The 12,616-nt window shown below is 43.0% G+C and overlaps 2 protein-coding genes across 8 annotated transcripts in view; both read left to right on the forward strand.

Annotated features, from left to right (window-relative positions):
- The window catches only part of LOC121586093 (cytoplasmic dynein 1 intermediate chain 1), a 20,613-nt gene extending 16,959 nt beyond the window's left edge, over positions 1 to 3,654 (forward strand). For all 7 annotated transcript variants that reach the window (XM_041902566.2, XM_041902567.2, XM_041902569.2 and 4 more), the window contains 6 exons: positions 373 to 486; positions 758 to 891; positions 1,174 to 1,318; positions 1,537 to 1,677; positions 2,573 to 2,698; positions 2,901 to 3,654. In XM_041902566.2, the coding sequence (XP_041758500.1) occupies positions 373 to 486; positions 758 to 891; positions 1,174 to 1,318; positions 1,537 to 1,677; positions 2,573 to 2,698; positions 2,901 to 3,011 (771 nt within the window). In that variant the 3' untranslated portion in view covers positions 3,012 to 3,654. The remainder of the gene's footprint in view (positions 1 to 372; positions 487 to 757; positions 892 to 1,173; positions 1,319 to 1,536; positions 1,678 to 2,572; positions 2,699 to 2,900) is intronic.
- Positions 3,655 to 6,673: 3,019 nt separating this feature from the next.
- The window catches only part of LOC121586096 (zinc finger protein ZFAT), a 30,772-nt gene continuing 24,829 nt past the window's right edge, over positions 6,674 to 12,616 (forward strand). The window contains exons 1-4 of the mRNA XM_041902573.2: positions 6,674 to 6,830; positions 7,716 to 7,886; positions 8,444 to 8,716; positions 11,910 to 12,092. Of these exons, the coding sequence (XP_041758507.1) occupies positions 6,812 to 6,830; positions 7,716 to 7,886; positions 8,444 to 8,716; positions 11,910 to 12,092 (646 nt within the window). The 5' untranslated portion in view covers positions 6,674 to 6,811. The remainder of the gene's footprint in view (positions 6,831 to 7,715; positions 7,887 to 8,443; positions 8,717 to 11,909; positions 12,093 to 12,616) is intronic.

The raw sequence follows: 12,616 nt of genomic DNA on the forward strand, positions 1-12,616 counted from the left end.
AGCTAACAGACACCTCCCTCTCATATACTCTACTGTAGCGTGTTTATATCAGTGTGACCTCTGGGGCCGTATCAAACTTTTTAGAGTAGGAGTGCTGATCTAGGATCAGGTCTCCTGTGTCCATGGAATCTTATTCATTGTCATCTAAAAACTCCTAATCTGAGATGCTTAATATATACGTCCCCTGATCTCTGATTCAAACTAGTTTGTTTGGCATTTTAAAAAACGAATTCAAAAAGATTTCAAACAGATTTGTGTTAACCTCATCCCCAGGCCAATTGCATATAGGAAGCGTTGGGAGGAAGTGTCTGGGGAAGAAGATTAGATTTATGGTTACATATCTAAGAACCGAGCTACTGTTCTTTCCTCTAGCACCCAGTGTACTGTGTGAACGTGGTGGGTACCCAGAATGCCAACAACCTGATAACAGTGTCTACTGATGGGAAGATGTGCTCCTGGAGTCTAGACATGCTCTCTCAGCCACAGGTGAGCAGAGGGGCATCATGTTGCGTCCTAAATGATACCCTATTCCCTTTATAGTGCACTACATTTGACCAGGGCCCAAAATTAGTGCACTGGATAGGGAATAGGGTGCCATTTGGGATGCATATATCGCGATAAACTCCAATTAATTCTCCTCAGAGAATGTATCTAAATAAATGATTTAATTATATATTATTATCCATAAAGAAAATGACTAGTATTTGTCTTTGTTCCATGTTTATTGAGGTAAACTACATGAGCATGCATTTAACAGGAGAGTATGGAGCTGGTGTACAATAAGTCCAAGCCTGTAGCAGTAACAGGAATGGCCTTCCCTGCCGGAGATGTTAACAACTATGTGGTAGGAAGCGAGGAAGGGATGGTGTACTCTGCGTCCCGCCACGGCAGGTTAGTGAGCTGAGGCGCAACAGGGACAGTTATTTATAACATCAATGTGTCTTCATGTTTCCATAGAAACTGCACATGACGTTGGGGGATGTGTGTAAAGTCAGTCTCTCAAATTATCTATATTTTAAAGTGTTACAAGTGAATGCAACCTCATGAAGTTGATGTTATTTATTTTTTCATAGAAACAGCACAAGACGTTTGGGATTTTGTGTGTATCCTTCGACCAACCAATCTTAAGGCTCATTGTACTAAGTGAATGCCTTGTGATGTTGTTGTGTGCAGTAAAGCAGGTATAGCGGAGATGTTTGAGGGGCACCAGGGCCCAGTGACTGGGATCAGCTGCCATAACGCTGTGGGCACTGTCGACTTCTCACACCTCTTCATCACATCCTCCTTTGACTGGACAGTCAAACTGTGGTCAACCAAGGTAAGACAAGTCTCTACTCAGGGTATTATCCCTGTTCCCTGATCTACAATTTAAACGAACAATTACAAGACAATTATAACTGCCACTCAAGGCCTCAAAGAACCCTCAGCAGTATCAGCATTCCTCGTGCTGTCTCCATAGAATTAGAATGAAATAGAATTCTCATTGAATAGAATTCTCATTTGTCATTCTGTCTGTGTCTGCCTCTCTCTCTCCAGCACAACAAGCCACTGTACTCTTTTGAGGATAATGCAGACTATGTCTATGATGTCAGTTGGTCCCCTGTGCATCCGGCTCTCTTTGCCTCCGTGGATGGGATGGGCCGTTTGGACCTGTGGAACCTCAACAATGACACTGAGGTGAGTCAAACAACCTCATTGGTTACTTTACTTACTTATGGCCCATCGTTCCTTTGGCAGCATAGGCCATCGATGACTCCTCTCCATCACACTCTGTTCTGGGCAGTCTCCTCCAGCATGTTCCTCTACATCACACTCTGTTCTGGGCAGTCTCCTCCAGCACGTTCCTCTCCATCACACTCTGTTCTGGGCAGTCTCCTCCAGCACGTTCCTCTCCATCACACTCTGTTCTGGGCAGTCTCCTCCAGCATGTTCCTCTCCATCACACTCTGTTCTGGGCAGTCTCCTCCAGCTGGTTGCTCTCCATCACACTCTGTTCTGGGCAGTCTCCTCCAGCTGGTTGCTCTCCATCACACTCTGTTCTGGGCAGTCTCCTCCAGCTGGTTGCTCTCCATCACACTCTGTTCTGGGCAGTCCTCCAGCTGGTTCCTCTCCATCACACTCTGTTCTGGGCAGTCTCCTCCAGCACGTTCTTCTCCATCACACTCTGTTCTGGGCAGTCTCCTCCAGCACGTTCTTCTCCATCACACTCTGTTCTGGGCAGTCTCCTCCAGCTGGTTCCTCTCCATCACACTTGTTCTGGGCAGTCTCCTCCAGCTGGTTCCTCTCCATCACACTGTTCTGGGCAGTCTCCTCCAGCTGGTTCCTCTCCATCACACTCTGTTCTGGGCAGTCTCCTCCAGCTGGTTCCTCTCCATCACACTCTGTTCTGGGCAGTCTCCTCCAGCTGATTCCTCTCCATTACAGTTTTTCTTAGTTAATTGGTTACCACTGTACCGTTTCCTTTTATACTGTACTGGATGTGTATGATGCAGATTAGGATATGATCATATTCCTACATAGCTATCTGTTGTTGGTATGTTGTTGTAAGATAATATTAAACTTTTTTTAAAAGGTGCCCACAGCGAGTGTGACTATCGAGGGGGCATGTGCTCTGAACCGTGTGAGATGGGCGTCGGGAGGCAGAGAGGTTGCCGTGGGTGACTCGGAGGGTCGTGTCTGGATCTACGATGTGGGAGAGGTGAAATAATTAAGTCCATAATTTAAAGGGTTCTAACAATGAGAGAATGGGTGCTGTACCTGAAACAAGATGAAACTCATTGCCTTGTTGTTGTGTCTTTGATTCTTATTCACTTGTTGCTGAAAAGTGACACATTAGTAGACTTAGTTAGCCTACTGTTGTTTCTATCCAATATGTGACAGACCATGTCTGTCTCCTGTAGCTGGCAGTGCCACACCCTGAGGACTGGAGCCGCTTCGCCCGCACCCTGGTTGAGATCCGTGCCAACCGCGGTGATGGAGAGGAGGAGGGGGCCGTGGAGCTGGCAGCCTGAAACCTTCTCACTCTCTCATCAATGGATGCAACGTTTCAGGACTGACACCCTGATAACAGACAGTTACAGATAACAAACCACAATTTACTGACATAACAACAGCAGCATGCATGCTTTAGTGAGATTCAAGTCACCGTGATCAGACTGACTCCAAGTTTATGCTCCATAGATCAAAGCAAGAAACAACAATTTGCCCAGGGCAACAACTGTTCTTACTAGGGTTATTTATTTGTTATTGGTTAATTAAACAATTGATATTTATGTGCTTAATATCAAAATCATATGGCTTGCAATGATAATGTGCTTATGGGTCTGACGTGGGTCTAAATGTTGGAGTAAGCTAGATATGATCCTTATATTATACTCAGACTACTCATGAGGTTTGATGATCAGATTCCTGTGATCTGTTCATGTTGTTCTTTCATCCAGGTTATAAAAGTGGCATCATTGTTTTCTCAAGATATCCAAGTTAACCTGTAATAATGTTTTTGAAGTAGCTCTGGGCTTATCAGCATGCTAATTATTACATTTTGGTTGCTGTTAAACAACTTTGTTTTGTTTTAAGGAATACGTCTAAATATGTATGGCTTTTTGCTGTAAAGACTACAATTGACAATAAAATAAGGATAACTTAAATACCGAACCATATTGCCATAATTGATGGGGGAAAATGTATGGAGGGATCCAGAAATCTAACAAAGCAGCCTATATGGGCTACTGTAGTAGAAGCTTTAGGGTTATGGTTGAAGATAATAAATTTACAGTGTGTATTGAATTGTACATTTTATTACCATTATTAAATGTTCCACCTATGCCATTTCTGTGTTTGATATTGAATCGAAAGATTTGTACAGTAATTTGATATAAACCATCCCCAGTCAGCTACTGTAGGCTATTGATTGAGGTCAGTTGAAGCATCATCGTGTGAATGTACTGTGCGTCCTACTTTGAGAATTGACCTATTGCGAGCGTATGAAAGAGGTCATCTTGGTAAAGAGGTGGCTTTATTCTTTCTTTGTCCACTGTCGTTTACCTCTTATTATAGCTCAGTGGTCATTGATGGTCATTTTCGAACGTACCCGAATCCACGCAGCAGGCGGAGATCTGTTTCCATGACAATTACGTCAATATTAGTGTCGGGTAACTAAAGGTCATGCTAAAGACAAGCGCGAGTCAGACAGAAGGAAACAGAATGGCGGAGGTAAACTTAACTGTTGTGCTTAAAACGGCAAGATATTCTCGTATTGTGTGGCTTCAGTGTCGTTTCATTTTCGTGGTACTTGGTTTATTCTATTCGTGGTCGCGGGAAGGACACAGTCTGAGCGGAGCAAAGCCTCGCTAGTAAGCCTGAAGGAGTTTGACTTTACTCGGAAGGATAGCTCAGCTGGCTAGCTGAACATGCTAATCTGCCAGATGACTTTTTGACAGTGTTTTTGCTAGCCAGTTCGCTAAATGACAGGCGACTAAAGCCAAGTAAAGAACTGTAGTTAGCTACCTAGTAATCCATGTTTACGTTGAATATTGTGAAGTTACTTGTTGGCCTTTCACCAGTTTACTTTTTCCCGTGTTCCCTTGCTAGCTTTGTGCTTGACTGCACTCTGCAGAGGTTAGCAGCACTAGCGGTAGCTAGCAGTACAAGTTCGTTTCGTCCTTTAAAAACCACATCTATTAAAGCCAAGTCAAGCAAGCTAGCTTCTGTCTCTATTTTCTAGAACGTTTGTTCTAAAGCTGATTGAATTTAGCAAATGCTATAGCTAGCTTTTTTGTTAGCTAATGTTTCTAACTAGCTTGTTTTTAGATTTATGATATAGCAGGACTCTGAAGAAATTAATAATGTAGATCAAGATTTGAAATGGAATGTTTTTCACTTAGAGGAAAACCCAGGTTCTGAGTTAGTTACACCGTTATTCTGGCAGATCGTTGAAATCCAACGTCAAGTTCTTCGTCATCTCTGGTGTCTCTAAAATGACACCGTATGAGGGACACAAAGTCAATGGAATGACAACGACACTGAATGTTGTATTGTATGGATAGATAAACTTGTCAATATTGGTTTATTTGGCTTGTACATGTTTTCTCACAGCCCTGTAGGGGGCAACCAAGGTCAAAGTTGACCTTTGTATTGAATTCCATGTCCTTAGCTGCTATTATCAGTGACAGACTGCATACAGTAGTATCATCTTTACAGATCTGTTCAGTGTTTTGTGAAGATTGGTTGTCTGGTGCTGTAAACATCCCCGACTGGAAGCTGTATTGTACATGTTCTAGCTTTCAGTAGGGTGTTTGCTGCTCCAGGCTTCCTCAGACTCCTAGACTAGTGTTGTTGTTCATAGGTATAGGGCTGCATTCCAATCAAAATGAGCACATTCTCTTCCTCCCATCACTTGGAGGAGACCCTCCAGTGATGTATGTATGGCGGAGTGGAGGAGGGAAGAGGTCGCAAGTAAAAGTGGATTGGGACCACAGGAGGCTGCTGAGGGGAGGACGGCTCATAATAATGGCCAGAACAGAGTGAATGTAATGGCCTCACACATGGAAACCATTTGTTTGATTTATTTGATACCATTCCATCTATTCCGCTCCAGTCATTACCACGAGCCCGTTCTACCCTATTGAGGTGCCACCAACCTCCTGTGATTGGCACTTGCCTCAGGTTTGCATCTTCATTTGAATAACTGAATGTTAATGTTTGTTCGTACATCTGGTGTTTCCCAGACAAAAGTGTGTCTGACTCAAATGAGTGCGTTTTTGTTTACTCCCAGTTCTACTGCTGTAGAAATGGAAGTATCCTAGCTTCTCCGTTCCGAGTGTAGTTACTGTAAACATCCTACACTCAGCTATAGCCTGTATGGATGGCTGGGGAGAGGGTGTTTACTTTGACTGGCTTGAATAGCCTCAATCTGTATGGATGGGATTTTTATGGATCACTCATGAAGAGATGGAAGGATTTATTTTTGTACAAACAGCCTCAACAAACAGAGAAGGCGGCTGCAATTAATTCCCATAGTTCCCATGGTTTTTATGAGAAACCTAACATGTAGAAGATGCAATCAATGGATGATGTTTGGATGCATTGTCACCGATCAAAAATGACAATACTGTTTGTTGTTATTGCAAAAAAATAAACTTCTCAAATATGTATTGATTGACCCTGCTTCTTTTATTCCTTAGGATGTTTATAATGTATATCCCATTTTACAGCATACTATTAGCCTAACATTTTTATGGACCTGGTTGAAAATGGTAGTGATTGCTGAAGAAAATGCACATTCATTCACAAACTGAAATGGAAACTGTCACCATGTGATAACTGATGTTATTGCCAGTTCACACACCTGTATTCAAAATCCATGTAGGCTACATAAATTTTAAGCTGAATCATTTCATCACATTATTTATATAAAGTACAGTTTTCTACTGTTATGGGAACACATTTCATAACTATTGAGCATGTATATCTGCGCGTGAGTAACCAATCTTGATATGTCAGATGATTTTGAATTAAGGAGAGTACTGTACACGATCCCATTCAAAAGAGAATGGAGTGGAAACCTTTTACAAGTGTATCAAGGGTAGGCTATGGCTATTGGTCATCCCAGCCACAGGGGGAGCACATCCCAAACCAGCCTGCTGCTCTCTCCACAGGAAGACTTTATCCGCCATATTTATTGTCGCAGATTCGCCAGAAACCTTCCTCAAAACAAATAAAAATACGATTTTGAATTATTTATTCAAGATGTAATGTAGATATGTACATTTATTTATGTAACTCTTAGGATATTACGTTTTATTTTACAAACATGGAGACGTCAAATGCAGGTAAGTACTCGATTGTTTACCTTTTCGTACAGGAACATCTCGGAGAAATAACATTTCTTAGCTAGGTAAAAGTAGCAAGCTAGCCAACAGATGTAGTCAAATTACTCATTATGTGAAGTTTCTTAAATGCTAAAAGTGTGGCACATAATTACCGTGACCAGCCACAACATTGACAGCACATTTATTGCAGCTAAATGTCCGGCATAAAGTTATTGGATTTAGTTTGCAAACAAAGTATTTATCACGAAACTGTTCCTGTTTCTCCCAGCGTGTAGCTAGCTTTATCCATACTACAGAGGAGTCAGGAGTTAAACCATCTTTGCTGTTGCAGTGGTAACTAAACCTGTCAGGAGAGCTACAGAGCAAACCAATAAACTATATTGCACTGATCTCATTCCATTTAAGTATTCTCACCTTGTATTTGCTAGACTGGCTTGGATCATGTAGGCCCTAGCTAGGATTGAATTCAATATTTTAAATGAAAGACAGGGAAGTAGCTAGCTAGAGGAAAAATATGCAGCCCCTGACCAAAGAAGGAACCACACAGAACTAACACTAAACAGTACACACTATAAAGGCCAATGCACTGCCAGCCTATTGAAAAGATCTAATTTCCTTTGAAGTCATTTAGCAGACACTCTTCTCCAGAGTGACATACAGTAGTGGGTCACACATGATCATACCCTTTTTTTCTTGCGTACTGGTCCCCCGTGGGAACCGAACCCACAATCCTGACGTCACAAGCACCATGGTCTACCAACTGTCAATTCAACTTTCAATGTGTAATCATATTATTATTAGGCCGTTTTCCACGGTCAAAAATGTATCTGCAGATGTGTTCATAAATACACATTAATCTTGGCCTGCCTGGCTGTTAATTCACAGGTGGGACTTCCTCCATCTTCATGTGTAAACTGTGCAACCTGTTCTCCCCACACCCAGCACAGCTCCTCTCCCACGTGTCTGAGAAGCACCACACAGAGGGGCTCAACCCTGATGACATCATTGTGGCCCTCATGCCATTGACAGCTCCACTGGAGAAGGGTGGAGGTGGAGGTGAGCACCTCTTCAAAGCAGCCAGGGCTACTAAGGGTGGAGGTGGAGGTGAGCACCTCCTCAAAGCAGCCAGGGATACTAAGGGAGGAGGTGGAGGTGAGCACCTCTTCAAAGCAGCCAGGGATACTAAGGGTGGAGGTGGAGGTGAGCACCTCTTCAAAGCAGCCAGGGATACTAAGGGAGGAGGTGGAGGTGAGCACCTCTTCAAAGCAGCCAGGGATACTAAGGGTGGAGGTGGAGGTGAGCACCTCTTCAAAGCAGCCAGGGATACTAAGGGTGGAGGTGAGCACCTCTTCGAAGCAGCCAGGGATACTAGGGCATTGCAACAACCGACTGTATTATCATGTTTCTTTGTTTTTCACCAAAGGTGAACGATCTGAATAATTGGCTACTGAGTGCCTCGGTAGTCCTTCAAACATTTGTAACTGATTGTAATCCGATTTTGACAGCTCTTTTTAATCCAGGACTAGGCTTAATTTGTGTCTGGGAAACCGGCCCTATAGGTCTGTCTGTTTCTAATAGAGTGATTGATGGCAGTGATCATATTTCCCCCACAGATAGCCCTGTCAAGAGGAAACGAGGACGTCCTAAGGGCTCAACCAAGAAGATTGTAGCTGTTGGGCACATGACAGAGACTACTAGCCCCAACCAGAAGAAGCAGAAACAACAGACAGTAGAGGCCCAATCAGAAGCTGGGCCAGTGGAAGAACCAGAGGACGACAATGCTCTGGACTGCAAGAAGTGCAACCGTGTGTTCGGCAACAAGCGACAGATCATGAAACACATCTGCTTGATAGACCTCAGAGAGGATGGGGAGGAGGAGGACAACGGTATGTGTGAAGTGAACTGTTTTATGCTAAAATGCTTAATGTCTGTTTAGAATAGATTGGAATAGAATAGTGCTTTATGGTCCATCTAGGGATGCGTCCCAAATGGCACCCTATTCCCTATATAGTGCACTACTTTTGACCAGGGTCCATACACTACATGACCAAAAGTATGTGGACACCTGCTTGTCGAACATCTCATTCCAAAATCATGGGCATTAATATGGAGTTGGTCCCGCCTTAGCTGCTATAACAGCCTCCACTCCTCTGGGAAGGCTTTCCACTAGATGTTGGAACAGTGCTGCGGGTACTTGCTTCCATTCAGCCACAATAGTGAGTTTGGGCACTGATGTTGGGCGATTAGGCCTGGCTCGCAGTCGGCGTTCCCATTCATCCCAAAGGTGCTCGATGGGGTTGAGGTCAGGGCTCTGTGCAGGCCAGTCAAGTTCTTCCACACCGATCTCGACAAACCATTTCTGTATGGACCTCACTTTGTGCACGGAGGCATTGTCATGCTGAAACAGGAAAGGGTCTTCCCCAAACTGTTTCCACAAAGTTGGAAGCACAGAATCATCTAGAATGTCATTGTCTGCTGTAGCGTTAAGCTTTCCCTTCACTGGAACTAAAGGACCTAGCCCGAACCATGAAAAACAGCTCCAGACCATTATTCCTCCTCCACCTAACTTTACAGTTGGCTCTATGCATTGGGGCAGGTAGCGTTCTCTTGGCATCCGCCAAACCCAGATTTGTCCGTTGGACTGCCAGATGGTGAAGCGTGATTCATCACTCCAGAGAACGCGTTTCCACTGCTCCAGAGTCCAATGGCGGCGAGCTTTACACCACTCCAGCCGACGCTTGGCATTGCGCATGGTGATCTTAGGCTTGTGTGTGGCTGCTCGGCCAAGGAAACCTATTTCTTGAAGCTCCCGACGAACAGTTCTTGTGCTGACATTACTTCTGTATCTATATGTTCACCATCTAAATGTCTGTATCTATATGTTGACCATCTAAATATCTATATCTACAGTTGAAGTCGGAAGTTTACATACACCTTAGCCAAATACATTTAAACTCAGTTTTTCACAATTCCTGACATTTAATCCAAGTAAAAATTCCCTGTCTTAGGTCAGTTAGGATCACCACTTTATTTTAAGAATGTGAAATGTCAGAATAATAGCAGAGAGAATGATTTATTTCAGCTTTTATTTCTTTCATCACATTAACAGTGGGTCAGAAGTTTTATACACTCAATTAGTATTTGGTAGCATTGCCTTTAAATTGTTTAACTTGGGTCAAACGTTTTGGGTAGCCTTCCACAAGCTTCCCACAATAAATTGGGTGAATTTTGGCCCATTCCTCCTGACAGAGCTGGTGTAACTGAGTCAGGTTTGTAGGCCTCCTTGCTCGCACACGCCTTTTCAGTTCTGCCCACATATTTTCTATAGGATTGAGGTCAGGGCTTTGTGATGGCCACTCCAATACCTTGACTTTGTTGTCCTTATGCCATTTTGCCACAACTTTGGAAGTATGCTTGGGGTCATTGTCCATTTGGAAGACCCATTTGCGACCAAGCTTTAACTTCCTGACTGATGTCTTGAGATGTTGCTTCAATATATCCACATAATTGTCCTTCCTCATGATGCCATCTATTTGGTGGAGTGCACCAGTCCCTCCTACAGCAAAGCACCCCCACAGCATGATGCTGCCACCCCTGTGCTTCACGGCTGGGATGGTGTTCTTCGGCTTGCAAGAATTCCCCTTTTTCCTCCAAACATAATGATGGTCATTATGGCCAAACAGTTCTATTTTTGATTCGTCAGACCAGAGGACATTTCTCCAAAAAGTACAATCTTTGTCCCCATGTGCAGTTGCAAACCGTAGTCTGGCTTTTTTATGGCGGTTTTGGAGCAGTGGCTTCTTCCTTGCTGAGCGGCCTTTCAGGTTATGTTGATATAGGACTCGTTTTACTGTGGATATAGATACTTTTCCTCCAGCATCTTCACAAGGTCCTTTGCTGTTGTTCTGGGATTGATTTGCACTTTTCGCACCAAAGTACGTTAATCTCTAGGAGACAGAACGCGTCTCCTTCCTGAGTGGTATGAATGCTGCGTGGTCCCATGGTGTTCATACTTGCGTACTATTGTTTGTACAGATGAACGTGGTACCTTCAGGCGTTTGGAAATTGCTCCCAAGGTTGAACCAGACTTGTGGAGGTCTATAAAAAAAAATCTGAGGTCTAGGCTAAAGTCTATTTCTTTTGATTTTCCCATGATGTCAAGCAAAGAGGCACTGAGTTTGAAGGTATGCCTTCAAATACATCCACAGGTACACCTCCAATTGACTCAAATGATGTCAATTAGTGTATCAGAAGCTTCTAAAGCCATGACATCATTTTCTGGAATTTTCCAAGCTGTTTAAAGGCACAGTCAACTTAGTGTATGTAAACTTCTGACCCACTGGAATTGTGATACAGTGAATTATAAGTGATATAATCTGTCTGTAAACAATTGTTGGAAAAATTACTTGTGTCATGCGCAAAGTAGATGTCCTAACCGACTTGCCAAAACTATAGTTTGTTAAGAAGAAATTTGTAGAGTGGTTGAAAAACGAGTTTTAATGACTCCAACCTAAGTGTATGTAAACTTCCGACTTCAACTGTATATGTTCACCATCAAACTTTTTATATCTATATGTTCACCATCTAAATGTCTATATCTATATGTTCACCATCAAACTTTTTATATCTATATGTTCACCATCTAAATATCTATATCTATATGTTCACCATCTAAATGTCTATATCTATATGTTCACCATCTAAATGTCTGTATCTATATGTTCACCATCTAAATGTCTATATCTATATGTTCACCATCTAAATGTCTATATCTATATGTTCACCATCAAACTTTTTATATCTATATGTTCACCATCTAAATATCTATATCTATATGTTCACCATCTAAATGTCTATATCTATATGTTCACCATCTAAATGTCTATATCTATATGTTCACCATCTAAATGTCTATATCTATATGTTCACCATCTAAATGTCTATATCTATATGTTCACCATCAAACTTTTTATATCTATATGTTCACCATCTAAATGTCTATCTATATGTTCACCATCTAAATGTCCATCTGCTCTGTTTTATTGATTGATGCTTAGTTTTCATGATCTCTCCCCACAGACAAAGAGTTTGAGGCTCAACCTGGTGCATCAGAAGACAAAGACGAGGACAGGGAGAGAAGCTCAAAGAGGCCACGGCCACTCCGCTCTGAGAAGGTTTCCTTTGTGAAGGAGCAGGAACAAGCAGGAAGCACCAAGAACCCCATCATCAGTGTGGTTCTCACCGCTCACGAGGCACTTCCTGGTAAGTTACAACTACATTATGGATGTGGCCCAATTGGTACCCTATTACCTACAGGGTGCACTACTTTTGACCAGGGCCCATAGGGAATAGGGTGTAGGGAATAGGGTGTAGGGAATAGCGTGTAGGGTGTAGTGTGTAGGGTGTAGGGAGTAGGGTGTAGGGAATAGCATGTAGGGTGTAGGGAATAGTTTGTAGGGAATAGCGTGTAGGGAATAGTTTGTAGGGAATAGCGAGTAGGGTGTAGGGAATAGTTTGTAGGGAGTAGGGTGTAGGGAGTAGGGTGTAGGGAATAGGGAGTAGGGTGTAGGGAGTAGGGAATAGGGTGTAGGGAGTAGGGAATAGGGTGTAGGGAATAGTTTGTAGGGAATAGGGTGTGGGGAGTAGGGAATAGGGTGTAGGGAATAGGGTGTAGGGAATAGTTTGTAGGGTGTAGGGAATAGGGTGTAGGTTGTAGGGAATAGGGTGTAGGGTGTAGGGAATAGTTTGTAGGGTGTAGGGTGTAGGGAATAGGGTGTAGTGAGTAG

Source organism: Coregonus clupeaformis, chromosome 17 (genome assembly GCF_020615455.1).
Source record: "Coregonus clupeaformis isolate EN_2021a chromosome 17, ASM2061545v1, whole genome shotgun sequence".
In the NCBI taxonomy this organism is placed as follows: Eukaryota; Metazoa; Chordata; class Actinopteri; order Salmoniformes; family Salmonidae; genus Coregonus; species Coregonus clupeaformis.